General features: G+C 43.8%; 2 protein-coding genes across 2 annotated transcripts; one reads left to right on the top strand and one right to left on the bottom strand.

Moving 5' to 3' along the window:
* Nucleotides 1-2,179: 2,179 nt before the first annotated feature.
* Nucleotides 2,180-6,756, bottom strand: LOC116720731 (homeodomain-interacting protein kinase 1-like). Its single transcript, XM_032564128.1, has 5 exons — nt 5,325-6,756; nt 4,640-4,749; nt 4,496-4,593; nt 4,252-4,369; nt 2,180-2,404 (listed from the first exon to the last, which is right to left on the bottom strand). The coding sequence occupies exons 1-5, from the start codon at nt 6,754-6,756 to the stop codon at nt 2,180-2,182; spliced, it is 1,983 nt and encodes a 660-aa protein (XP_032420019.1).
* Nucleotides 6,757-9,068: 2,312 nt separating this feature from the next.
* On the top strand, nt 9,069-27,551 carry sypa (synaptophysin a). Its single transcript, XM_032567887.1, has 8 exons — nt 9,069-9,189; nt 10,426-10,491; nt 10,570-10,694; nt 10,781-10,979; nt 11,047-11,238; nt 14,981-15,193; nt 27,038-27,118; nt 27,198-27,551. Exons 1-7 carry the CDS (start codon nt 9,172-9,174, stop codon nt 27,101-27,103), a joined length of 879 nt encoding a protein of 292 aa, XP_032423778.1. The 5' UTR covers nt 9,069-9,171; the 3' UTR covers nt 27,104-27,118; nt 27,198-27,551.
* Nucleotides 27,552-27,623: the final 72 nt, after the last annotated feature.

Below are 27,623 nucleotides of genomic sequence, written 5' to 3'. Positions count from 1 at the left end.
TAGTTGGTAATGACAGTGTATACTTGTCTGACATATATATAGCCGTGAGTTCGTGCTAAGAATGACACTTCGTGCTTAGAAGTGTCATCAGATCAGCTGTCAGAAGTGTATGACACTGACAGCAGATCTGACAGAACACTGGCTACAAAATGGCGTCACATTTTTCCGTGAAAACGGGTAATAAAGCCTGTACGTTACTCCAAAGCTTTGCGTCTTGCGTTGCTATGACGTCACAACGACTAGTCAACTCGACATCGACTCGACTTTTATCATGTTGACGTTGACTAGAAAATATCTTAAATCGTTCAATCTGCTGAGTCAGCAGAGCTTCCTGCCGCGCATCGGGCGGAGGAGAAGCAGGTGGTTTCGTTGAATTCAGCTGCAACCAAACGGGATCCGTTCATAACAAGTTTGGCTTGTGATGTTCCAAAAGCTCCATGTAGTCAGTGTGATCATTTGACTCCTATAGTAACTATCCAGAGATCATCAGCATCAGCCGGTGTTTAGAAAAAAAAAGTCAGACCCGAATCTCCATAATAGACTTAGTAAAAGCAGGAGAAGGGGAGAGTGTGTGTGTGTGTGTGTGTGGGGGGGGGGGGGGGGTCAAAGCCTCCAAGTAGTTGTGAAGGGTTTTTGCGCTTACGTCACTATGACGTCACCGCGACTAGTCGACATCGACTCGACTATTATCATGATGTAGTCGACCTTAAAAAATATGTAGTCGTTCAACCCCTAATCTGTACCAAAAATACTTTTACAGGTTTGAAGCAATATTGATATGAACCAACCAGCAGGGCCCCCTGCTGGCTGAGGGCGGTAACGCAGCAACAGTCCAAACAGCAGAACCTGAGCAAATACTCGAGTACAGAGGCTTCGGTCGGACAGGCGACTCCGTCACTGACAAACTGATTTCATTTGATGTCATATTTTAAAATGATGTTATTGTGTTTTGTCCTGAGGCGGAGCAGAGTGGGCGGGACCAGGATTCGCCAGGGCCAGCGCGTCATCGCTATAGAAGGAGTCTGCTTCAGCGCGTGAGGAAGGAAGGGAGTCGGCTTCTCCACCCAGCTCTGCTCTACAGAGGTGGCTCTTCCATTACCTGTTTGGCCACCCTGTCTTTGTTAGGTTTTGTTTGTTTGACCTTTCTTTTCTTTTGCAGAACTTTTCCGGTTATCACTGGCTTCAGAGATGCCATCAACCACAGGGGGGATACCCGCTGGTCGCTGTTTGGCTCTGTTTATTGGTTTGGGTTGTTCAATAAAGAGCGTATTCTTTTATTGATGGCCGTGTCTCCCTGGCTTTTGTTACGGCTCACGAGTCGGGTCATAACAGATGTCATGAGACAGACCAACATGGAGCCGACGTCAGCATTTCCACTTTAAGAGATTTTACAGCACAACATCATTGCAGAAGTTCAAATGTAAACTTGCAAACAAAAAAAGGATCTTTAGGCAGTTTGAAGGTTCATTTAATGTAAAAATCATATCAGACCCAGAAAACCCCAAAAAGATGAAGATAGATATGAATTTCTGCATGTAAAAGGGATTCAGGAGGAGAACTTTATGAACTTTATGATAAGAAATGAAACAACGAAAATGTGGACGAGATTTTTCTGTACGGACAGAAACAGAAACATAATCTTTGGCTTGTTTATTAAACACCAGGATTCAAAACAGAATAATAATAGTTTGGAGATGTTGTTCAATAACTTAACTGTTATAAATTAAAAAATATGATGAATATATTAATATTAAGTAACAAGAGAAACATCCCTCTGTGCTACTAATATGTAATATTTACCAAAATTATGGAACATTTAATAAAAAGCAGGTTATTCATCAACATGTAACTTAAAGATAACATAAAGTTAAGATTCAGAATAAAAAATTTGAGATATCTTCAAAAAATAAACTATTACAGCAAAATGTCATATATTATAAAAATGTTGTGAATTAAACAGCTGAGTCCTTTTTGAATATAATTAAAAGAATATTTAGTCTGGTATGAAAAACTGTGGGTGGAGAATCGCTCCACTGTAACAAGAAGCTTCACAATATTAATGATGATTTGACAAAATGTCTGTGTGTTCTGGTTCTGGCCCGTCTGTTTCCTCCTCAGCCTCCACCGGTCCAGCAGGTCCGACAGAAAGCCTTCAGTGTGAGTAAATATTCTTCGTTCCCTAATTGGACTCCCTGGACTCCCTTGCCTCGCCGAGCCCACGCCGGACTTCTGGACCCGACCCTGTTCCCGCCTCCTGCCTGGGTTTGTCTTCACCTGCCTGACCTGTTTCTGTCCCCTGACCTCCGATTTCCCCTGAGCTCATAACCTGCTGCCAGTGTTCACCCTCTGGACCAGTCTCATCTTGCAGAACCGAGCCCAGAGAGCCCTGCTCACCACCACTTCCCTGAGGACCCAGGAACCTTCCCCTGTTCTCCACAGCACGTTGAGAAGGTTGGTGGCTTTTCTACTGAACCTCGACAGCCAGGATTACGAGCCGCTAACCTGGTTCTGGGCCCTCAGAGGTTCCTGGCCCAGTGCTGCTGGTCGCCTGGCCCACAGCCTGATTCCCAATAAACTATTTGCTTTTCCATTTTGTGTCTGGCTGAAATTGCGGGTCCTCTGTTCTGAGCTGTGGCTGGTTTCAGCACAAAGTTTTCACTTTGGACTGCCTTGTTGCTGAAACGTTCAATGAAAATAAACTCATCAAATGTTTTGTTTGCAGATGACTTTGTGTTTTTTGTTCTGGGACAATGCAGCAAGTTTTGAAAACATAAAATTAAAATGTGGTTTGATAACCTTCCATTTGAGATAAAACATAATTTATGTTAATTAGAAATCATAAGAAAACTCCAGCAGTAAATATACTTACAGATGTAAATATTGAAAGCATAAAATTAGAAAATCTGCTGAAATCTCCTCAATCAGAAACGCCTTCATGACTTTCACCACATTTTACTGACGTTTGAGAAAACGCCAGCAAAATTAATATCAACCAAAAACCACAATATACAACAGAATAATTAGATTAATGAATCCAGCCAAAAAGACCAAACAAACCACATTTTTATTAAAACAGGAACTTGGAATAAAAAGCCAAATGTGTTGAAAACAGGATCATGTTTCCTCTTTTTGGTGTAAGAAAAAAAATATGGACAACATTTAAATCAAGAAATTATTTATTTTCTAATGACATTTTATGACGGGTGGAGAGTAAAATTAAGAGGGAAGTTAAATTTACATTCTATGGTGTCAGAAAAACTTAAAAAATTTAAAAAGTGCTGTGGGCGGGGTTACTGCGGGCTGTGGGCGGGGCTACGGCGGGATGTGGGTGGGGCCATGGCGGGATGGGGCTGCGGGGTTACGGCGGGCTGTGGGCGGGGCTACGGTGTGCTGTGGGCGGGGCTACGGTGTGCTGTGCTAACACCAATCTGTGTCTCAAATCAACTAGTTTAGCCTGATTCTATAGAAATCATGGCGGCTCTTGAAATTGGAGGATTTTTTGATGTTTCCTGTGAATCGCTGGACAGATTTAATAATCAGCAGACAACAAAAACAGCAGATTATAATCCAGACTACAGGACCAAAAAAATCCAAGAACTGATTGAAGGTCAGGTCATATCGTACATTGGAGCCAAAATCAGCTTCTGGTTGGATTTCAATCTAGCACTTATGAAATGTTTTTGTTTGACTTTGGTTGAGTTGCACTGGTTGCAGTTGGAGTGTGTTGGACAACCAGGAGACGTTTCTATGCTAAAGTAACGAGCTAACAGCTTTAGCTCCTTTACAGAGGAGCAGGACATTGCAAACACCTGGACATAACCGTCACTATAAAACAAAGACAGGACTTCATTTTATTAGAATGAAATCTGTTTATCTGCTGAAGGAAAAGACATCTTGTAAATGTGAGATTATTTTCTGTTTTCTGTTATGAGATATTGTACATGCGTTCTGCCTCCCAGCGGCTTCAGGCTGAGGAAGCTGAGATTCATCACCAGCTTAAAACCTCTCACTCATTGCTGCCATGTCATCCTTCATCTGATTATAGGATCTAGGTTTTATGTTTTATTGATGATGATGAGACAGTGTCTCTACCGGTAGGTAACTACTGTAACTGTGCTGCTGCCTCAGATCTTTAATCTCAAGGAGATTTTATTAACTGAAGGTTGAAGGAGTAGAGCAGGAGTCAAACTCCAGACCTGCATCTTCTAGATGCTCCTCTGCTGCAGCTGAACCAGACAATCTGGTTACTACCAGGAGTCTGGAGGCCTTGTTTCCATTCTGAGGAGCCATCTGGATTCTGCTGTGCTGGACCAGGCGCTGCAGCAGCTGCAGGACTCCGGCCTCCCATGTCTGAGGTTTGACTCGTGACCTAAAGGATAAAAACCAACTCAGCAGATCCAAAACCGGCTGCTTGGATCGTTGGAAGGTTATTACAGCGAGATTTCTGACGAAGGAGGAAAATCTGCTGAGATTCCCCTGAGGTCCGAGGAGGAACCTGCTGGATCGGTAGGAGGACCGGCGCTCCCGGAGAACATCTCCACCCGCGGGGCGGACCTTCAGCTGGTTCCCTGACCCAGCTCCAGAACCCCGGCTCTGGAAACCCAGACTCCGGACCACAGAGCTGAGAAAGGTCCGCTACTCTAAACATCTTAAGACCCGCGTGGCAAAGTTCTTCATCCTCCTGAGACACGTATTCCTCGTTTTGACCTCGGTGAACTGGGCGCAGTTCTCGGTTTGGCCGGACCGGTCCTGGACGGAAGCAGGGCGGTGTGTGAGCGTCGTTCTGGCAGAGCGGTCCGGCTGCCTGGTGCTGTCGGACCGGGTCGGTTCGCCTGGTTCCTGGTCTTCAGTTGGGAGTTTCTTGTTTGTAACCGTGACGATGGGATTCACTTTGACAATTTGTGATTTAATTCTGGTGTTTCTGTATTTGCCGTCACTGTCGGCCCAACTGGTTGGTGCTTCTTGTGTTTCATGGCCCAAACCTGCTAAGCATGAAGGCATTGTGTTGAATCGTCCAGAGTTTGAAACTTTATCAGTATTTTTGTTATTTTCATCTTTACTGCGGGGCGTTTTTGAAACGTTGGTGGGCTTCTCGCTCGGATCGGAGGGGGTTTCTGTCTTGGGATCACAGGAATCAGTTGGAAATGGAGACTTTGAGGTGGCTGCTTTTTTAAGTCTAAAACCCTCAAAGATCTTTTGGAGTATTGCCTCTGAATCTATTTCAGCAGCTGTTGGGTCGTCTCCAGTTTGACTGGCTGAGATCTCTGCAGAACTGACTGAAAATGAGGATTCGGTACAAGAGAAATTATCTAAGCACTCAGTACCTGGTTTCCCAGGTTTACAATTGTTACTCTTGTTCTTGTTCTTCCTGACGGTGGCTGGAGGAACCGTGGTGTGCCTGCTTGAACTTGCCGACGGTCCCGTTTTATGGCCGCTTGGGTTCATGCCTGCTGGTCTGCTGCCCGGTTTCGCCTGACCTTTGGTCACGGTGGGCCCCGGGCCCGGTGCTGCTTGTTTCTGCTCAGCCGCTTTCTTCTCTGATTCTTTATTGCCATCTACATGAGGAGTTGAGTCTAAGCTCTCCTGTGGCAGACTGGGTCCTGCAGAGGTGGAGTTCTCCACTTCAGGCTCTTCCTCTTCCACCTTTACCATCTTCGTCTGGGACGCAATCACATAAGGGCTGCTGGAGTCAGCAGACAGGTGAGCCATTGTGATAAATTCATGGTTCAACGCCTTCAGGGGGGCGATCCGTCTTGAAGGATTCATATCCAGCATCTTTTTGAGAAGGTCAATGAAAGACAGTAAATCCCTCTTCTCCAAAGGATCCTTGGGCTCTGGTCGCTTTTTCTGCAGGTCATCCAAACAGCTCAGGTCCGAATGAACTCCAGGACGAAGCACGACCACCTCGCCCGAGTCATCATAATATTCCTCTGTCGTTTTTAGTAACCAAGTGTACGTAAATTCCCCTTTGACGCACTTAAAGAACCGGCCTGTGCTGAGTCCGAAGGTGAGCAGAGTATCGTGAGGCTTTCCTAGAAGCTTGAGCATCACACTTAAGGTTTCGTACTCGGCCCGCGAGGGAAACAGGTGGCGACCGAGGTACAAAAAGGCTAAAACACATCCTAGACCCCACATGTCTATAGCTTCATCTAAAGGAAAGTCCAGGATGACGTCTGGGGATCTGTAAGACAGCGGCTGCTTGAACACGTAATTCCTCATGCTGTAGGTTCTGGTGGAGAGACCAAAGTCTATCAGCTTCACCCGCAGCGGCTGCGACGCCCGATCAACTAGCATGATGTTGTCACATTTTATATCTCTGTGTGTTACACGTAACTCTTTCAGGACTTTCAGAGCTACAAGCAGCTGCTGCGCCAAAACTCGGATTTCGTTGATGTCCAAAGGAAAAAAATACCTACACCTGATGTATTCGTATAGATTAATGTCCAACATCTCAAATGCCAGGCAGAAATGGTTGTTGTGCTCAAAATGTTCCAGAAATTTCACTATGTTTGTATTGCCGCCCTTAAATTGTCTGAGTGTCTTAAAAATTTTCATTTCATTCACGCCGGAGTCGTACTGCGATCGCTTCACCAGCTTTACGGCCACCATCTCCTCCGTCTCCACCTTCCTGCACTTTACCACACAGCCGTAGCCTCCGCGCGCCATCAGGTCTTCCACTACGAACTGGTTCGTTTTGCTGACCAGGACTGTATTTTTCTGGAGGTTAAATTCTGGCTTAGAACCAAAAACCGACATTTTTAACAAGTCGAAACTCTTGGAAACCTCGGAAAATGTCTCTTAAAAAACCAGGAGGTTCCTTCAAAGATCTGCGGAATCTGACAAGAGAAATGACAGGCGAGTCTATGACGTCACTTGACTTTCATCTTTGTTAGGGCGACGTTACGTCATAGCGCGCCATGGAAACGGAAGTAGAGCTCTGAAGCCACAGCACTCCGTGAGACCGACGCATTTTCTGCGTCTTCCCGAGTCAGGGCGGGAAAGTGACCGCCTGCCGATCCTCAAATCTGATTGGTCAACTAAATGGCCACCGATCGCAGTTTCTCTTATCGGTGGGGACGGTAACCATGGAAACGCGTGGCTGGGCCAGGACCTGTTCTGTGGTTCTTACCTGCGGCTGCTGACGGCTGGTCCCAGGTCAGTTTATCAGGTACCGAACAGCAGAGCGGGACTTTGGACTTTCGGCCGCTGCAGTCTGTGGACCGGAACTAGCGGTAAGATTACTTCCTGTCCCACAGGCGAAGACCCACGCTCAGGAGGTGCAGCTGAGAGGACAGCGCCCCCTGTGGTCGCTTCCCGGCTGCTGGAAGCAGAAATAAAGAGCCAGTTTTATTCCTGAAGACCCATTCAGTTCGGGTTTTCAGGTGGTTCTGGCCAACAGCTAATGGAAAAGTGAACACGGCATCAGCTAAAAGTCATAATCACCAAAATAAACAGAAATAAAGTTCTGAACTATTTTCCATCATTATATATCAATCAATCAATCAATCAATCAATCAATGAAATTTGATCTGTACAGCACATTTCAGCAGCCAGGCGTCTCCAAGTGCTTTACATCATAAAAACACTAAAACACAAAGTCATGCATCATAGAATCAACAATCAAACATGACATAAAGTTCAGGCTGAAAGCCCAAATGTAGCTTAATGCTAATGATTGGCTTTAATTAATCCACAGTCCTACACACTCCAGCCATTCTTTAGACACCACAACCCTGAGCTGTTGGACCGTTTTGAACAACTTTAGAGTTTATTTAAGCTGCGTTTTCCCAACCTGAGAGAAAATGTCACCATGAAAGATCTTTACGTCTACGAGAATGTCTGTCAGCTCATTTGACTAAAACTCAGATTTCTGCCCAGCTCTGTAGAGGACGGAGACATGAACACGGTCCAGAAAGACGTTCATGTCTCATTCTAACTCTAATGTACTCGGATCCAGATCCCACACATTTCTATTCCAAGCCAAATATTTAACCAGCAACCAACATATTCAGCTCAGACATAAACATCTGGATAGGAACTAAATACTTAACCTGAAAAATAATTCTTCAGTTTGTGAGGTAAATATTGAGCCTGTGAACAAAATAGTTTGGAACTCTGACATTTATAAATGTAAGAATAACTTGGTGAAAATCAAACTTTTGTTTCTCTGTGGCTGCAGAAACCAGATTATTGCTGTTCATTTTTTAGGATTAATTTGCAAGTGGCTCCATAACAGTGTGGGAAAAACCTCAGCGCAGATTTTCATAACTGGGCTGGAAAATACATAAAACTGTTTTAATTCCATATATTGAGACTTATGAAGCAATTTATTTGAATACTTATATTTATTAGTTGGGACATTTAATTTTATAATTCTTGATGTTAAAGTACTGAATTCTGCTGACAGATAATCACTGAGCCTGACAGAGCAGAAGGCGGAGTTATTAACCAATAATAATAATAATAATAATAATAATAATAATAATAATAATAATATAATAATAATAATAACAATAATAATCATAATAGTAATAATAATAACAACAATAATAATAATCATAACAATAATAATAATAATAATAATATAATAATAATAACAATAATAATCATAATAGTAATAATAATAACAATAACAATCATAATCATAATAATAATAGTAATAATAACAACAACAATAATAATAATCATAATAATAATAATAATAATAATAATAGTAATAATAAGAACAATAATAATAATAATAATAATAATAATAATAATAATAATAATGATAAATTACTCCCATCTGTGCATACTGTAGTCATTGCTTTTGTTTACGTCACTTTCCGGGTCACATGATGCGTCGCCATCATTGTCATCATTTACGTCATCACCTCCCACTACAGTGATGAGCCCCCCTCCCCCCACTGTCCCCCCTCCGTCAAAATGAAATAAAAATATGAATTTGTATTTACTTGCTGCCTCTGTCCCGCTTGTTGTTGTTTATTTTCATTTCTGACAATAATAATAATAATAATAATAATAATAATAATAATAATAATAATAATAATAATAATAATAAACCCCGCTGACGCACCGCCCCTCCTCCCCCGGCTCCTCCTCCTCCTCCTCCTCCTCCTCCTCCTCCATCTCTCCATCTCTCCATCTCTCCTCTCCTCTCCAGGCGGCAGGATGGACGTCGTAAATCAGGTACCGACTCTCAGCATCCCGCTATGATTTAGGTTCGGTTTGTCGGCCCGGGGTTCGGTTCGGTTCGGTTTTGTTTGTGTCTAGGGGATGCGGTTCTGATCGGCGGGGTTCGGCCCATCCCGCAGCGGGTCCGGCCCAGAGTTCGGGTGGTTCTGTGTGGGCCTGGTTCTGGTTCTGTTGGATCTCGGCAGAAAAATCCTCGGAAACGGGAATTTTCTGCGGGAATGACGTGAAATCACGATGCGCGCGCGCGGCTCTGCGCGCGCGTGTGGTGGTGAAATGGCAGCTGGGGAGGAAGAGGAGAATCTTCCTCTCTGGTGCTGCTGATGCAGCTCGGTGCTGGTGTCGGTTCGGTTCGGTTCGCCTCCTCACCAGCTGGGATGGAGACTGGGTTGAGCTCAGCTCCCTGGGCGAACCGAGTCCGGTTCCGGAGGAGCTGTTATTTTGGTTCTGACGTAACGAACCGGGTCAGAACCACTGGATCGGGTGTGTTTGGACTCGCCTCTCCAGAACTCAGCTGAACAGAACAAGAATCATAAAAACTGATGAAAAAACTGGATCCATGCAGTGGTCAACCTGGTTCTGTTTGGACCTCCATGTGTTCCAGAACCAGCTCAGAGGAAACTGGACTCTACCGGTTCGGTTCCGATTCAGTCCTGTTCAGCTCTGAGGGGTTCTGGATGAATTGGACCTGAAGATTCTGATGGTTCTGTTCAACCCATTAGGCCTGCAGGTTCTGATGCTTATGGGTTCGCAGTGACAACTGAGTTCCGGTCCGGTTCTGCTGCTGGAGGGTCAGAAAAAGAGCTAATCACCGTGGCAACCAGTATTTTCTGGGTCTGGTTCTGTTTGCTTCCTGCTGGCTGCACCAATCAGGACATCAGCTCTCACCTGAGCAGGTAACCGGACTAACCCAGAACCAACCGAGGTGCAGGCGGTCTGGTCCGGTTCTGATCCAAAGTGTTCTGGTGACCCTCAACCCAGCTGGTCTGTAATCTGTTCTGGTTCTGTTCATCCCGGGTCAGTCAAGTTCTGATTTGGTCACATGTTCCGACCCAAATGGGTCAGAACCAGAGCTGGACCTGCTGGGCAGTCCGGTTCTGCTCCTCTGGCCGTGTTCGGCCGTCTGAGGTCAGGTGACTTAAGCTCCGCCCACATCCTGCTAGCAGGAATGGAGCTGACCTGGTGGGTCGGTGTGGTTCTGGTTCTGACCCGTGTGTCTGTTTGCTCCTGCAGCTCGTAGCCCAGGGTCAGTTCCGGATCCTGAAGGTTCCTCTGGGCTTCATCAAGGTCCTGCAGTGGGTGAGTTCTCCAGAACCTGTTCTGATGGGGTTCTGTTGGGGTTCTGATCGGGTTCTGTGTCTACTCCTCTCCCCGCAGTTCTTCGCCATCTTCGCCTTCTCCACCTGTGGCAGTTACTCTGGGATGTTCAAGATGGCGGTGGAGTGTAGGAACCGGACGGAGAGCGACCTCGCCATACAAGTGGAGTTCGAGTATCCGTTCAGGTCCGGACATTTCTTTCCCTTCACAACCGCAGAACCAAACGGGCCGGGTAGAACGAGCCGTCTCTGACAGACTCTTCTTCTGTCAGACTCCACCAGGTGTACTTCGACGCCCCCACCTGTAAGGACAGGGCCACGGACCGGATCTTCCTGGTCGGAGACTACTCTTCCTCCGCCGAGTTCTTCGTCACCATCGGCGTCTTCGCCTTCCTCTACTCCACCGCGGCTCTCAGCATTTACGTCTTCTTCTACGACAAGTACAAGGAGAACAACAAAGGCCCGCTGATCGTAAGTACGCCGTGTGACCGCCAGGTGCCTTGTGGGACACGTAGTTCTGACCGTGGCGATGTTCCAGGACCTGGGAGTGACGGCGGTGTTTGCCTTCATGTGGCTGGTGAGTTCGGCGGCTTGGGCCAAAGGTCTGTCCGACGTGAAGACGGCGACCGATCCGGATGAGGTCATCACTTTGATTGACGCCTGTGAGAAGAAGGAGAACTCCTGCCGAGAAGTCCACGACCCGGTCATGTCCGGACTCAACACCTCCGTGGTAAGAGTCCGCTCCGGACTCACCGACCGGTCGCTGACAATCCCCCAAAGTCAACGACCACACTTTGGGTCAGCTCACAGCTCTACCAGACCAGAACCAGAACCAGAACCAGAAAAATCAGACCTGTTGGAAAACGAAGAAAATCCAAACAATATTAGAAAAACCTAACAAAAGAAAAGCTGACGTCATTCCCAGAGGATAAACTGGCATAAAGATGAAACGTTTTACAGAAACAGACTTTTAGTAGGTTTATAAATAAACTATTCAATAATCCATCTTTCTGGTTTTATGAGGACATTGAGATGCAAACCAGCCAGAGATCTGATGCAGTTAAGCATCCAGCTTCCTTAAGTCTGAGCTGAAACGGCTTTTCAAGACTGACTTCACACGAAACGTCTGTTTGCCGTTTCCTCTGGATCACTAATCACGTTTTTACTTTTCGGACTAGAGATTAGGCCTAAATAATCCGACCCGAGCCCACAGGCGTTGAGTCGGTTACTGACCCAACCAGAGTTAATTAGTGGGGTTGCCAGTTTAAAATACTCCCAGACCTTTGACCCTGCTAGCTTAGAGCTGCTCATGTTTTAGCTTTTAGCCTCTTCCATTTTGCTGCCTGTTGCAGCCGCAGGGCGGAGCCACTCTGATCAACTTCCTTTCTGTCTTTCCTCACAGGATGAACTTCCTCTAGGTCAGGGGTCGGCAACCTTTTCTATTCAAAGAGCCATTTGGGACCGCCTCCCAATAAAAAGAAAGCACTTGGAGCCACAACCCATTTTGACGTCATATATATAAAACCTATATGCTATGTACAAAAATCGATACTATGTTGCGTTTATGAAATCAACGAACTGCTGCAGAGAACACAACATTTTATTTCTGCATGTAACAAAACGCATTTTACACTTTGTTGATGCTCAATTTCAAACAAAATACCCTCTGTCTATTTGGGTCTTTGTATTTAAGAAATAAAAATCGAAACTTACCCAACCCGCACTGAAGGAAACATAGAAACAGAATGCAGTCACCTGTCCTCCTCTTATTCAGGAGATAAAAATCAAAACTTATCCAAATATTATCCACCGGCACTGAACCAACCAAGCAAACCAAAAAATGCGCAGTCTGCTTCTGTGTCCCGTAGTTCGGATCCCTCTAGGGGACATGGGGAAGTTTTTTCTTTTGCGTTCCCTCGCAATACTGTACGAGGTATTGCGTACCTCGCAAATACAACAATTTGCGAGGTACAACAACAAATACAACAATCTTCAGAACTGAAATGGATTACCAGAAGTAGAACCTTCCAACACAGACTTCAGAGAGTCTTCCTAGAGTATAACCTTCTTATGATTGCAATATGTTCAGTAGTTTCAGCTTTATGTGCTGGGTAAACTGTCTGCATAACAGACAGTTATGCAGCATAATTTAACACTGTAAGCCTTTCTTACGGTGGGCGCCGTACTTTCTGCTTTAATATAAGGTTATGTGAGGTTTTTCCATAAATGTTAGAATCTTTTTGTGAAATATCTGAAGTTTTATATCTTTCTTTAGGATAGAAAGGCACCACAAACCTACGATATAAACAGAAACCTTCCGTAAGTAGGAAAGAAATAAAAATACATCCTAATTTGGACTATTTCTGAGTTATTATCGCGGGTAATAAATCATCTGACAGTTTTGATTGTGTCTGTTGTTCTAGTCTGAATGGTTTAAAGAGCTGCTTTCAGTGCCGCTCCATCTCAGCCTTAACAGACATAAACATGCAGGAAAAAAAATCGATTTTCAATCTGTGTTTTGCACCAAACAGTTTTTATTATTAACAAGTTTTTATTATTAAAAACACGACAAACTAATGATGGTAAAGGACCGCACTGGGTTAACTCGGGGAATCTCATCTGTCCGTTTATCAATCAACTCCAAACCTTTTCTTTATTCTGTCACAATTATCGATTTATTCCATTTTGATGATCAGGCTCCAAACTTTGCAAGGACTGACCGCCCCGCTCACCGCTTCCTAATACACACAAAGCCAGTTTCCTTCCCATTCACACCTGGTGACGTCACTCCCACGTCGACACACCTAAGTGTCAAATCCGCTGCTCCTGTCATATCAATAATTACTTATTTCATTCATATGGCTCTTACAGAGCCTCAGTGAAAACTTGTTTATTATTATTAACTGTTTGGTGCAAAACACTGATTGAAAATCGATTTATTTTTTCCTGCATGTTTATGTCTGTTAAGGCTGAGATGGAGCGGCACTGAAAGCAGCTCTTTAAACCATTCAGACTAGAACAACAGAGACACAATCAAAACTGTCAGATGATTTATTACCCGCGATAATAACTCAGAAATAGTCCAAATTAGGATGTATTTTTATTTCTTTCCTACTTACGGAAAGTTTCTGTTTATATCGTAGGTTTGTGGTGCCTTTCTATCCTAAAGAAAGATATAAAACTTCAGATATTTCACAAAAAGATTCTAACATTCATGGAAAAACCTCACATAACCTTATATTAAAGCAGAAAGTACGGCGCCCACCGTAAGAAAGGCTTACAGTGTTAAATTATGCTGCATAACTGACCAGTACAGTATTGCGAGGGAACGCAAAAGGAAAAAATCCCCATGTCCCCTAGGGGGCGCCGTACGCTTCAGCCTTTCGCATCAGCTCCGAAACGGCCTTTTTTCTCTCCTCTCCCTCGGGATATTTTTTAGTGTTTGCTCTTGAAATGTCTTTCAACATTTGACTTCTTGTTGTTTGTCAGTCTGTCGCCACATATTAAGCAGAAGGTGAACCAGTTTCATCAGCGGTGAAAGCAAAATGATCTGTCCACGTAGCATTAAATGTTCTGCCATCTTCACAATGTTTCCTTTTCTTGGATTTATTCATGATGTATCTTCCAGGCAAGGGTCAAAAGATCAATAAATCAGTGCGCTAAAAAAACGCGGTCTGCCAGACATGTGGGGTTCGCCAGGAATGCCTGTCGCACATCGGCGGACATGACGTATATTTTGGGTGCTAAAAATGTTCAAAACTTTTGTTTTAATGTTACAAGTTTACCATAATCTTCAGATTTAGAAATTTATTTTAAAATTATTTTAATTTATAATTTTTTAATGATTTAATTTTAATAAAATATTCTATTTCCCAAAGTCACTGGGAGCCACAACAGAAGGATGAAAGAGCCACACGTGGCTCCGGAGCCACTGGTTGCCGACCCCTGGACTAGTCAGACCAGAATGGTTTGATAAGCACAGCTTCGTGTCGTACGTTCTTCTTTAGTTTTCTCACTGCTGTTTGTATTTCAGGCTTATTGAAAATGCGCCACATAAATCCGACCCGATTCTCATGCAGAGAATTTTATGTTCGGTCAGATTAAGTTATTAATCCAACATCTGCTGCTACAAACTTGGGACCTCTTGAAGGTTTCTTTACATTTTTCCGCCTCACCTGGCGAACGATCTGCATGTTCTGGAATAATCTGCACTGAATGATGCATTCAGGAACATTAAGAGAAAATGAGCTTCCAGCAAATTAGATGAAGATGGGCAATGGTTGCATGGTAGTCTGCTCTAGAAAAGTCCTGATGTTGTCATTTCAGGCGGTATTCATTATGTGGTCCAGCCCAATAAAAGGAGGCGATTCCTGGTCAGGCCACTGGAGCCGACCAATCAGAGCAGAGCATTGTCTGCCTCCTTCAGTTGTTCCACCCAGCAGACGGAGGTAACCTGCTGTGTTCCTCTGCAGGCGTTCGGTTTCATCAATCTGGTCCTGTGGGCCGGAAACCTCTGGTTCGTCTTCAAGGAGACGGGCATCATCGCCCCGTTCATGCGAGCTCCGCCTCCTGAGGGCAAACCTGCGCCCGAAGCCTACGCCCAGCAGGGGGCGTACGAACAAGACCCGTACGCCAGCAACCAGGGAGGGTACCAGCCCGAGTTCAACCAGCAAGGATACAACCAGGTGAGCCACAGCAGGTAACCACCAATACCCAACCATAAGCAGCAGTGGTTCTGGTTCCAGTTCCAGTTCAGAGCCAGAACCAGAACCAGGGAGTCAAACATCAGATAGATTCACCAGAGAGACCGCTGTCCAGGGAAACCATGAGGACCATCTCTGCCCCCCACAGACACAAAGAGCTGAGTCACTTTAGCGATACGATTCCAGTATTGACCTGACGTATCGATTCGATTCCCAGGAAGAAATAAACGGGTTCTTCTCCCGGTCCGACTGTGGTTGTAGACGGGGTCATTTAAACACCACAAGCTTTCACTCTGCGTTGTGTTTCTATCAGTGTATCAGACAGAACAGGAACCTGTCGGGATTTGAGTTTTTGGTGTGTTTATTTTGAGTTTCTGTCTGTGAGTCTCCCTGTTGTCCCGTCTTACCCTTTGATTGCTCCCTGGTGTGTCTCGTTTCCTTGATTACTCCCTGTGTATTTAAGCCCACCTGTGTTCCTTGTTCCTCGTCTCCTTTGGTGTCATCGTGCTGTCTCTGTCTTGACGTCCATTCGTTCACCCAGCGCTACCTGTGTTAAGCCTTGGTTTCCACTTAGCAGTGCTGCCTGGGGTTCGGACTGTTTGTGTTATTTGGGATTTCATCATTAAACCACCATTATTCATCTTACCTGGGTCTCCAAGCGTCTGCCTTACCACCACCTCACATCACACCGTGACAGAACCACATCTGGGTCGACCGTCTTTTATTTAGTATGTCTGAGATATGAAAAGAAACAGCAGTGAGCAGTCTGGTCCAAACACCTCCCATTGCAAGAAAATGACATCCAAAATAAAGAAAAATGAGTCAAATCAAACAAGCAACCAAGAAAAACCTGCCACAGCTGCGTCAAATCTAGTCACCATAACTCACAGTTACACAACTGGAACACAGGAACTCCTATTAACTTGCTGTACATTTAAAATCTGACTTCGGCTCGAGTAAATATAACTTCCCTTCAATCACCAGTATAAATTATGGGATGTGAATTAACCAAGGAAAATGTTTTACCTCTGGACCGATAGCGTAGCCTTTAACCTCCTCCTCATGCATCAGGCTACGTGGCTACGCTGCATAAGGGGCGTTCAAGTGCAATAGGAAAAACTGCTCGCTTCAAACAAGTACTAATACAAAGAAATAACTAATTTACATAACAAATAGTAACTGATTGGTGAAATTCAAAGCTTAACTTAAAGTAATATAATGAACTTGCTGCATGTCTGGCGCGGTCACACTGACCCCATGTGAGGTTTTCTTTTGGAGGTTTTGGAAAGACCGTCACGCCGCCCCGACCGTGACATCTGCTGCGCTCCTCCTGAGCATCGTGCTAAGACAGCAGGAGGGTTAGTGATAGGTATTTTCCTTTCGAACCTAAATAAAAGAAAGAACCACAGACAACGTATATGAATTTTATGTAGAGCTTTTGCAAAAGGAGAACGCTCTATCAAAACCTCTCCTTCGATCAGTTCTACAGAGCGTTCTGGGCTCCCTTACAACGGCTCCTGTTTTTATTGTCAAACAAGGACAGGCAAGAGGGCAGTCAGGAAAAACAACAGAGGTCGTAAAGCTTCTAACCCAAACATCTAACAACCCAGGTCCAGATGTGATATCTGATCAAAGGTCTGAGCCCGGTTCAAATCTCGGTCAATACTGTCAAGAAAACAATAGGTGTTCTTGCAAAAGGGTTTAAAGTCTGAGAAACTCAGTGTTATCTATTTCTCGTAAAGTTGAACAGACAGTAGTGACCTCCAGGTCATTTAAAGAAGAGAACACTTTAAACAGAAAATCACAAAGATCTATAGACTGAATGTGAACTAAAGTAAGAATAAAATGATAATACCAAAAAATCTCTAACATTCCCCCCTTTTATCATTTTATTCTGCAAGAGCTAAGCACAGAAAAGAAAAGAACCAATAAATGCAAGATTTTTTTTTTTTTTTTTTTTCTAATCTAAACACAGAAAATACACAATGAATATATGGAATATAATGCAATAAATGAAAAATAAAAGAAACAGTATACCCCAAATGCATCTTAAATCACGAACATCATCTATTGTCACATGTTCAGTGCAGGAGCCATTGAGCAAATGATTTAATCTGTTTATTAGGTATAGCACATCATCATATGTTCCTGTTTTCCTGTTTATCTTCATTTTTCTGGAAACCAGATGTAGTCCTCATCTGTGTCAGAGGTTACCCTGTCCATCTGATAGCTGATCAAAGCAGTGTTAAATGTCTTTAACATCATGCTACGAAGACTTGGAATGATGCAGGTTGTATAGAGACAGAATAGGATCAGTACAGTCATGATGGGTGTTCCAATCTTTAATAAAAAGGCTGCCACCAGGGTCCGGAGGTGAGCCAAGAAATAGAGTCAAAAGGCTGTGACCTCTGAGTTGCATCGTCCACATAGTCTTTAAGCTCTTCCCATTCATTCAGGGCATCATGTATAGTTCCTCCAGTTCCTGTTGATCTCAACATGGTCTCGAACTTCAGCTACTCCCACTGATGGGAATAGACTTTGGATACACTCTTCTCTGCCGCTCCAGATCCGGAATTTCCAAGGAACTCCAGTTTTTTTAGTAAGGCCTCCCCACCTTTGGGCTGGGCTTTCGGCATGACATCTCTCCTAGTGCAGTAGCGTCCATGGCTGTGAACATCCTGGACCTTTTTCAGGAAAGTCACAGTCTGCCATTGTCCTGGATCCTCTGTTCCCTGGAATGATGGTGCTGCAGAAGGTGACTTTGACGTCCCCTGGTCTTGCTTCCGATGTCGAACTTCCTCATCTTTAGAAGAATAACTCTGGTACAGTTGCGGTCAGACTTCCATCTTTTGGAACAGGCAGTACTGATGTGGTTCGTCGCTTGGCAGTCGTCACAGTCGAAAATGTCTGCTTTCTTGTCACAGGAGGTGTAGATTTTTTTGTTTCACAGGTTCTATGGAGCTGTCCCCAGAAAGGTGGTGCCATTATACACACAGACACCAAGGGCTCCTGGCTTAAGACTAACCAAAATAATTACTTCTGGTAGTCAGAGGTCTATCTGTGGCAGATGTATGGTGTCACTTGGGTGTGTGCTTGTTTCCATGTCTCAGACCACAGTTATGTGTTGGTCCCATTTTCTTCATATGCAGTTCTATTCATCAGTTGCCACCACAAATAGGGGTTGTAATCTTGTGAATGAGTCTGGGGGAAGGATGTGTCTGCTTCTCTCCTTATCTTGTTGAGGGTGAGACAGCCCCCACTCCAACATAATAAACATGCTGCAGTCACAGCACAGCAGGGATTCCACCTGGCTTGTGAGAGTCCCATTGCTGCTCAGATTACAGAGATGTCAGAATTTCTAGGCTAAAAGAGTGAGGATCTGTTGAATTCTTCTGCTGGCGTTGAGACAAAACACATCTATACAGTGAATTCCCTGTGTAGCCAGATCTTCCCCATCACTCAATCTAGAAGTCTAACACTCTCTGTACCGTACAGTGACTGAGATGTATCCATCTGGGTCTTTCAGCAATATTTACAGCAGTTGGTGTGGTTATCAGCACTTGGAATGGTCCCTCCCACAGTGGGCTGGCCCAGCTCTTCCTTTCTCTGACAAGCCAGTCTCCTGGCTTGATGGGAGGGGCTTTCTGTGGGAGAGTAGAGGCAGAGGGCAGTAAATTTGCATTTGACACCTCTTTCTGCTTTAGCGTCCTGATCATGTACTCTGTCAATTTTTTCTCCACATCTGCTTTCTGCAAATCTGCAGAAAACATTGGCAAGCTATATGGTCTTTCATAGACTTAGACTTAGACTTAGACTTGTACTTTATTGATCCTTTGGGAAGACTCCCTCAGGAAATTGAAGTTACCAGCAGCTCCCAGGCAAAAAACAAAGATAACACACAGTAAGCAAAAGTGCAAAAGAATACAAAATACAAATTAAATACTAAGGTACACACTAAATGTGAGTAACCAAAACCTTAAATTATGCAAGAAAAACCTTAAATTATGCAAGAAACAAGGAATAAGAATATAGAATATAAGAATATAAGTAAATATAAATACAACACAAAAAAAATATAAGAATTTGGACGGATAGATTGACCAGTGATATCGTATTGCACTATGTGGTTTGACCTGATAAGTATGGAGAAAAATACAAGGGGTCACTACTCCTTCCACCCTCTGTCCTGTGTCACCTCCCCCCCCAATGAGGAATTGTACAGTCTGAAGGCATGGGGGACAAAAGAGTTCTTAAATCTATTGGTCCGGCACTTGGGAAGCAGCAGTCTGTCACTGAACCGGCTCCTCTGGCTGCTGATGACGACGTGTAGAGGGTGGCTGCTATCGTTCATGATGTCCAGCAGTTTGTTCAGTGTCCTCGCCTCTGCCACCGTCACCAGAGAGTCCAGCTTCATGCCGACCACAGAGCCGGCACGCCTGGTCAGTTTGTCCAGTCTGGACGTGTCCTTCTTGGATATGCTGCCTCCCCAGCACACCACGGTGTAGAAGAGGACACTGGCAATCACAGACTGGTAGAACATCCAGAGCAGTTTGCTGCAGATGTTAAAGGACCGCAGTCTCCTCAGGAAGTACATCCTGCTCTGCACTTTCCCATACAGGTGGCTAGTGTGTTTTGACCAATCCAGTTTACTGTCCAGCCACAGCCCAAGATATTTGTAGGAGTCCACGACCTCAACCTCAGTTCCCTCTAATGCGACTGGTCTTGGCTTTGGTCTGGACCTCCCAAAGTCTATAACCAGCTCCTTCGTCTTAGCAGTGTTGAGTTCCAGGTGGTTTGTGTGGCACCAGAGAGCAAAGTCCCTCACCAGACAGCGATACTCCTCCTCTCTGTCGTCCCTGATACATCCGACTATGGCTGTGTCATCAGCATACTTCTGTATGTGACACAGCTCCGAGTTGTAGAGGAAGTCAGAGAGTACAGGGTGAAGAGAAGAGGGGCCAGCACTGTGCCCTGGGGGGCTCCTGTGTTGCTGACCACAGTGTCAGACACGGTGTCCTTCAGCCTGACATACTGCGGCCTGTTGGTGAGGTAACTATGGATCCAGGTGACCAGGTGCGGGTCTACTCCCATGCTGTTTAGTTTATCCTGGAGCAGAAGGGGCTGGATTGTATTAAAGGCACTGGAGAAGTCCAAAAAAAGGATCCTCACCGTGCCGCTGCCCTTATCCAGGTGGGAGTGGGCCCGGTGCAGCAGGTAGAGGATGGCATCCTCCACACCAACATCTGACTGGTAGGCGAATTGCAGGAGATCCTGGGCATGTTCCACCTGGGGTCTGAGGAGGCCGAGGAAGAGCCGCTCCAACGTCTTCATCAGGTGTGAAGTAAGTGCCACGGGCCGAAAGTCATTCAGCTCGCTGGGCCTGTTCTTCTTGGGCACTGGGACGATGCAGGATGTCTTCCAGAGGGTGGGCACTTCCCTTAGCTGCAGGCTGAGGTTGAAGATCCGCTGTAGTGGCTCTCCCAGTTCAGTAGCACAGGTCTTCAGCAGCCTTGGACACACCTGGTCCGGCCCTGCTGCTTTCCTGGGCTTGAGCTTCCTCAGCTGTTCTCTGACCTGGTCTGTAGTGAAGTGGGGCGGGGGTTGTGCTGAGGTGTGTGGGGGGGTTGTCAGTGTAGTGTTGTCTGGGGGGAGGTGTGTTCATGAATTATTTCAAATGGTTAATCCTTCTTGTGTGAGTGTAATTCTTATTTACATCTTTACCAAATCTAAACATTTGTTTCCATACATTTCTTAATCTACTTTTTATTATAAAAAGGTAGTGGTATGCCATGTGATGGAATAACAGTTTTACAAATAGCTTTAGCTACTGTCAAAGCATCTGCGTGCTTTGCTGGGACTATTTCAACCCATTTAGAAAAAGCATCAATCATTAACAAACAATATTTATATGGTCCGCTTTGTGTAAGTTCACTAAAATCCATATGCATTGTCTGGAATTGATAAGAAGGTTTAGGGAAACTTCCTCTTTTTGGTCTCATGTTTCCCTGAGGATTGTTTTTAACACAAAGAGGTCATGCAGTACTATACAGCACTAAAAAAATTTTTTAAGTAAGAATTTGATTTTTTCATTTTAATCCGTGATTCATTTCATTTTAATAATCATTCCTCCCAGTTGACACATTGACAATATCCATGTGTCAAAATTGCAACTGCCTTACAGGGATTGTGGTAGGAAGGTTTGTCTATGTGGAAGTTGTCAAATTCATCAAGGTGGAACACTTCTGCTCTACTCCTGTCAGATGGCACAACCCAGAGTTGGCTCGTCTGCAGAACATTTCCTTACTCTTTCAAAAAAAATGACCTTCCCAAAATTAAACAAAAATCTCAAATCCTCTAATTCAGTATTTCTTTATGAATTTAATAATCATCAATCATCAGTTTGGAGTATCCAGTTACTTGACATCTAAGTTTATTTTAACCTCACATTCCAAACCAGCTGACAATTTATTATCTAAATATTAAATAATCAATAATTTGATCAGTTACTCAGTTCTTGAGTATAGTTTGTTTGTTCCCTTAATCACATTCATTTTCATCAGTGCAAAATGACACAAACAGAAACATAAAAATCTATTAGATTTTCAGTCAGTTAACAAATTTTCAGTCTACTTTCACTGTTTTTCTTTGCTCAAATTATTATCAAATTTTCTGACGTTTTAAGAATTTTTCCAATATTTCTTAATAACATTTTTAATTTGTTAACATTTATCTCTAGTTGTCAGAATCCTGTTGTAGGCAACGTGCACATTTTAAAGGAGCTACATGTGTTAGAATCCAGCAGTAACTGATTTTCCTGCTGCTGTAACACTTCACCCAATTCAATAAAATGTAGATTCATTAAAAAATTTAACTCTACATTGACTGTGCAACAAATATTTAATGGTCTACAAACACTGCAGCATCAATTATTTATTATTATTTTTAGTTTTAACACTTAGAGATATTTTAATTTTAAATCCAAACTAGCATGTCCTTTAAAAAAGGAAAAAGGAAATTTTGCAAATAATTATTAGCTTAAAATCTTTGATGATTTTTAGTTGGTGTAATTTAGTGGCATAAGTTTTTGCTAGTTCTTTGCTGAACTTTCAATGATTGCAGTTTTCCCTTCACGGTTTCCCAACCTTTGGCTCGTGGACCCTAAAAGGATCCTTAGCAGTGGTCCTGCTGTTCAGGACTCAGAGTTAACAGGGACAAACTGAGAGAATTTGTCTATCATTGAACATAAAAGCCTCTAAGACTTCCTCTTCTGGCTAGATAATTTGTGTGCAGGGTTAGCAAGCAAATCTTCAATGCAATAACAGTGTATGACAGCTGTGTGTGTGATACACTTATCTTTGGATTTCTCCTTTCTGTTTCACTTCTCCCTCCTCCTCCCAGTGCTGGCGTCGCTGGGGTGTAATCCTCCTTCCTCCCTCCTACTCTCTCTGCTGTTTCCTGTCAGTCCAACTGGCTCTGGTGTTGGATCTTGAGTTGTCCAAACTGTCCCTCTGTCAGTGTCCAAACAGTTCACAAATAAAACAAGCATCAAATAGTTCAGTTTGTTGTCTTTGTCTCAGAAGTACGTTATCTTTTCCTTCTCCACGCTGATGTCAGGGAGTAGATCAGCAGAGGTTGTAAGAGTTCAGTTGCATCCAAACACAAGAATGTAATTTCAGTCCAATGTCCAGCAGGACACCATACAAGAGTTTGCTCAATGGCAGTTCCCAGGTGTCAAGGAATTAAAATCAGCAGATACTTCAGTGTCTGGAGGTGATAGAACTCTTCTTTGTCTTCTTGATTGCCGTCATTAGCTAGTGACGAAAGAGGGACATCATCTCGGCCATGGCAAGACAGGTTTGAGTTGAGGTCAGAGGTTAGACGCACCGCAGCGAGGCTCAGACAGAGGAAAAGGAAAGAAGCAAATAGGAGTTTATTAGTTTGTTATTCCTTTATATATATATTTTCTCTCTTTTGATTGTATAGTTTTAGCCACTTAGTACCCAACATTGTTTATATGTTATAAACATAAATCATTTAAAACACATATAAACATGAAACATGTTAAAACCCATAGTCTCTTTCATCCTTTGCCATGTTTAATTTTAAAATGTAGAATGTAAGTTAATTTACATTTAAATTAACTTAGTCTGTGTAATCATTTTATCAGAGATCAATGAATTACCTTAAGTTTATTGATCCTAATGCTGAATCTGTGAAGCCAGCGAGCAGCCCTCCTCTCATTTGGAATTTAAGAGAGATATGAGGCTGGATAAAGTCCAGGTCGGTACCAAACTCTGATCGCTGACACCTCTAGACATACAGCCAAAGGATCATAGCACCAAGTGGGTGTTTTAATCTTTTATAATTATTCTACCCAGTAATCAATACATTTAAAAACATTGTTCTCTGAGAAAAATTTCTTTTCCTTTTTTTTTTTTTTATTGTTTCATTCCATTTCTCATCAAATTGTTTTTGCACCTGTTAAAATTCTTTTACACTTAAGCTTCCATTTCATCAATTTTTTCTGGTGGTAAGTTTTGTTTGGTTGTGGAAGAAAACTTTATGCTGAGGAGTTATACTTTTGTTTTTTGTTTTTTTTTTCCATCTGCCACCCTTCCGATGATTTATTTTGTTTTCTGGGCAATGTCTAGCCCAGTGGCCAAAATGGCCACAATTCCAACATCCATCTGGACGTTGTGGTTTTTGTTTTTGTTTCTTGTTTAGTTCCTGACAAATGACTGTAATTTGCCCTTTTACAGACATTTGTTCTAACTTTCTGATATTAAGAAGTGCACTCGGCTGACTATCTACCGAGTTTGTTAATACTGAGACAAGGGCAGACGAATCTGCCGCAGCGGTCGGTGGAGGAGCAGTCGGCCGTACCTGCTCTCCCCGTCCCACTGAAGCATTCCGTCCATCACTGTCTTCTGGCCTTACAAATAAGTTATTTGATTCTACAAGCTTTTTGTCTTTAAACTTTTTAATTTGTTCTTTCCGGTCTATGGCTGCTTTTAACCATTATTTAGCACACCTTAGTTCATCCTCCTTTTTAACCTTTTTTATTCCCTTTTTTCTTGCTACACTACTCTCCAAAATTCCCACAATTGTTTGCCATTGATCAATTTTTAGCTTCCCATCTATTTTATATTTCTTTTTCCATTTTTTCATATGTACAATGCTACCAGGAAATCTGGACAGCATGTACTTTTCATCCCCTTTGAGGCCCTCAACGAGTGAGGAATTACAGGAATTTGTGTTTCCCATTTTTTTTTTTTTTTTTTTTTTTAAATCACTTGCAATTGTAGCTTGAAAATATTGGTATCATGTGCTCTCTCATAGAAAGTGCCGTAGTTCAGCACTCAGTGCCTCCTGAAGAACAGGCTTCTAGGATCCTAGCTCCAAGCGGTTCTTCACTTTGGATTCTAATTCCGAAGGCAGAGAGTTTTACTCCCAGAGAGAGAAACACCATTCACTCCTTCATGCACACACAGCAACAAAACAGCAAACAAAACCAGTAGCAGCACAGCAAATAACAAACTTTCTATCTAAGTGAGGACTTTCCCTTAAGAGGCGTCCTCTAAGTAAGGGGGCTCTAAGAGCCTATCCTTTTGCCTTTAGTTGAAACTCTCTGTCAACTGGGACTCTAACCCTTCATTATTCTTTAGTCAAATTGAAATTTTAATATTTGACAAGGACTCAAACCTTTCTTTAGTCAAGTTGATATCAGACAAGGACTCAAACCTTCTTTTAGTCAAATTAATATTTGACAAGGACTCAAACCTATATGACTTAAAATTCACCTACGTTTCTGTAGTTTTCGGGTTGTCCAGTCGGATCTCGTCACTCCGCCGTTGGCAGACAAAGTCGGATACGTCGCTGGCCCAGCGAAGAATTTGCTTCCTGGGTTTTCCTTTCCAGGTCCAATTGACTCTGGCCGTGCACGGATTCAGCGCGTCTTCCTCTGCCTGACAGCGGGGGAGGTGAGAGATCCCGGGTTTCGGCACCAAATAATGATAGGTATTTTCCTTTCGAACCTAAATAAAAGAAAGAACCACAGACAACGTATATGAATTTTATGTAGAGCTTTTGCAAAAGGAGAACGCTCTATCAAAACCTCTCCTTCGATCAGTTCTACAGAGCGTTCTGGGCTGCCCTTACAACGGCTCCTGTTTTTATTGTCAAAGAAGGACAGGCAAGAGGGCAGTCAGGAAAAACAACAGAGGTCGTAAAGCTTCTAACCCAAACATCTAACAACCCAGGTCCAGATGTGATATCTGATCAAAGGTCTGAGCCCGGTTCAAATCTCGGTCAATACTGTCAAGAAAACAAAATACGACTGTTCACAGGTAGTTACTAAATTAGGGGGTGTTCTTGCAAAAGGGTTTAAAGTCTGAGAAACTCAGTGTTATCTATTTCTCGTAAAGTTGAACAGACAGTAGTGACCTCCAGGTCATTTAAAGAAGAGAACACTTTAAACAGAAAATCACAAAGATCTATAGACTGAATGTGAACTAAAGTAAGAATAAAATGATAATACCAAAAAATCTCTAACAGTTAGGAAAGGTGTCCATTGGACCCAGCAAGCTTTACCCCATGCTCGTCCTGGTGGGGATCACACATGTGATTTTACCCCTCGCTTCCCGCTGTCTGCCCGTGACATCTGCCGCGCTGAGACCACTGGAGGATAAAACCTGAACCAGGTCCAGATAATTTATGTTTTCCTCCTGCCTTTTTAATGAGCTCTTCCTTCGCTGCTTCCTGCTTCCTCTGTTTTGATGCCGGTCGGCTACATCATCAACAAGCATTACCGCGGTTAGCCGGTGGACTACAGATCTTTATTGCAGGCCAAATTTCTATGGTTTCCACCTTATACCGTTTATAGCGTTCATTCCTATTTAAAGATGAAGATTAACCATCAGACTTTTCATCAGGTTATTATGAGACCAACAGGATGAAGGTAGAGAGGTTTCTAAAAGAACTGGTTCTCCATTCTCACCCCTAGTGTGAGAATGGTGTAAGGTTCCCTAGAAACTTGACCAGGACCCTTCCTAAGGGAATGTGGAAGTGATGTAGGGTCAATGGTACTGATTGCCTACATTTCTCATGATAAAATCCTTCATTTCCCACAATCCAAAAAGATGCCAGTAAGTTTGATGAGCCAATTGGGCAGCTCGCCCCGTTTCTTCTCCACCAGGGCAGCCTCCGCACACCTAGACTGGCAGACTAGCTGCTGCGCGTCTTTGTGACGGATTTAGCCGAATCTCATCCTTATTTTATACAAAACACTTTAATGTGCAACACCAAGCTGACCTTTGCATGTCTGGCGGCTGTCTGCAATGAGTCTACCTCAACTGTGAAGTACAGCCGAGTGTTCGAGAGTCTGCAGGTTCGTGGCACCCAGGAAGGAAATGATGTCATGTCACCAGAATGTTGACCTCAGCTCCACGCAGCTGCAGCATCCCACCAGGAAACCTGGCGCCACGCCCGCCTTCAGGATGCAAAGGATCACAGTTGGACCTGCTGGTTCTCCACCATCCTGTTGGTCTGGTAATGAGTTGATGAAAAGTCTGATGGTTCATCTTCATCTGTAACTCAAAAGCTTCCATATCCTCAATGGCCATCGATCACATGGAGGCAACCCAAAGTATTTAGGGAAAGAGATGCTGCTGGAGGTCGAAGTGAGCATCAGAATTCAGAAGAACGTGACATGGCTGTTGGTGTTGCTCCACATCCATCAGAGAACCTCTGAGTCGCCCTGGTTCCCATCACGATGTCCACTAGACGAATGTGTGATGTTGAGCTGGATCTCTGTGTTTCTGTCACCAGGAGGCTGAGTACGGTCAAGGCTACGGCCAGCAGGGGGCGCCCACCTCCTTCTCCAATCAGATGTGAGGCGACAGGAAGCAGGTGAGTCCAGGCGATGCTTCTGAGTGAAGGCTGGATGTTAACCGGACATCATCATCTGATGTTGGTGTTTCTTTCACAGGAAGTGCCGGAGTGAACCAGCAGTGGGTCGCCTGCAACCTACCCACAATGCAACACTCCAGCCTGCCTGCAACATTACTGGGCGGGGTTGGGATAAATGTTCACTGCTGTGAATCAGTGTGTAAATGACGAAAAGAGAATCTAAATGAGAAACCCACAACTAGACCAAGCAGTGCTGAGTAGAACCCAGAGGTTCTGGTTGATCTTCATGTTCGGGTCTGTATCTGTGGACAGAATGTATGTTTGTGTTGTATAGATATCACTTATGAACAGATATATAATCTCAACCCTTTCTTCTCGCTTCCTATTGGACCCTGGGATTTCTTGTTGCAATAAACCCCGCCCCCAAAAACCAGATTGCTAATCAATGCTGTTCAGACTGGGTTCAACGATCCGGTACAGATCAGAACCAAACAAAGATCCGGAT

Source organism: Xiphophorus hellerii, chromosome 1, assembly GCF_003331165.1.
Source record: "Xiphophorus hellerii strain 12219 chromosome 1, Xiphophorus_hellerii-4.1, whole genome shotgun sequence".
Taxonomy (NCBI): Eukaryota; Metazoa; Chordata; class Actinopteri; order Cyprinodontiformes; family Poeciliidae; genus Xiphophorus; species Xiphophorus hellerii.
Note: the sequence above shows the minus strand (reverse complement) of the source record. Positions and strands in the feature narration are given on the sequence as shown.

Bases quoted from the DNA above. Each gene is read 5' to 3' on its own strand.
- LOC116720731 (XM_032564128.1), bottom strand. From the start codon at position 6,756: ATGTCGGTTTTTGGTTCTAAGCCAGAATTTAACCTCCAGAAAAATACA. The intron at 4,750-5,324 runs GTACTGAGTGCT...GCTTCCGTCCAG, and splicing joins TTGTAAACCTGGGAAACCAG to GACCGGTCCGGCCAAACCGA. The intron at 4,370-4,495 runs GTTCCTCCTCGG...TTTATCCTTTAG, and splicing joins TCCTCCTACCGATCCAGCAG to GTCACGAGTCAAACCTCAGA.
- sypa (XM_032567887.1), top strand. The intron at 10,492-10,569 runs GTGAGTTCTCCA...CTCTCCCCGCAG, and splicing joins TCATCAAGGTCCTGCAGTGG to TTCTTCGCCATCTTCGCCTT. The intron at 10,695-10,780 runs GTCCGGACATTT...TTCTTCTGTCAG, and splicing joins GAGTTCGAGTATCCGTTCAG to ACTCCACCAGGTGTACTTCG.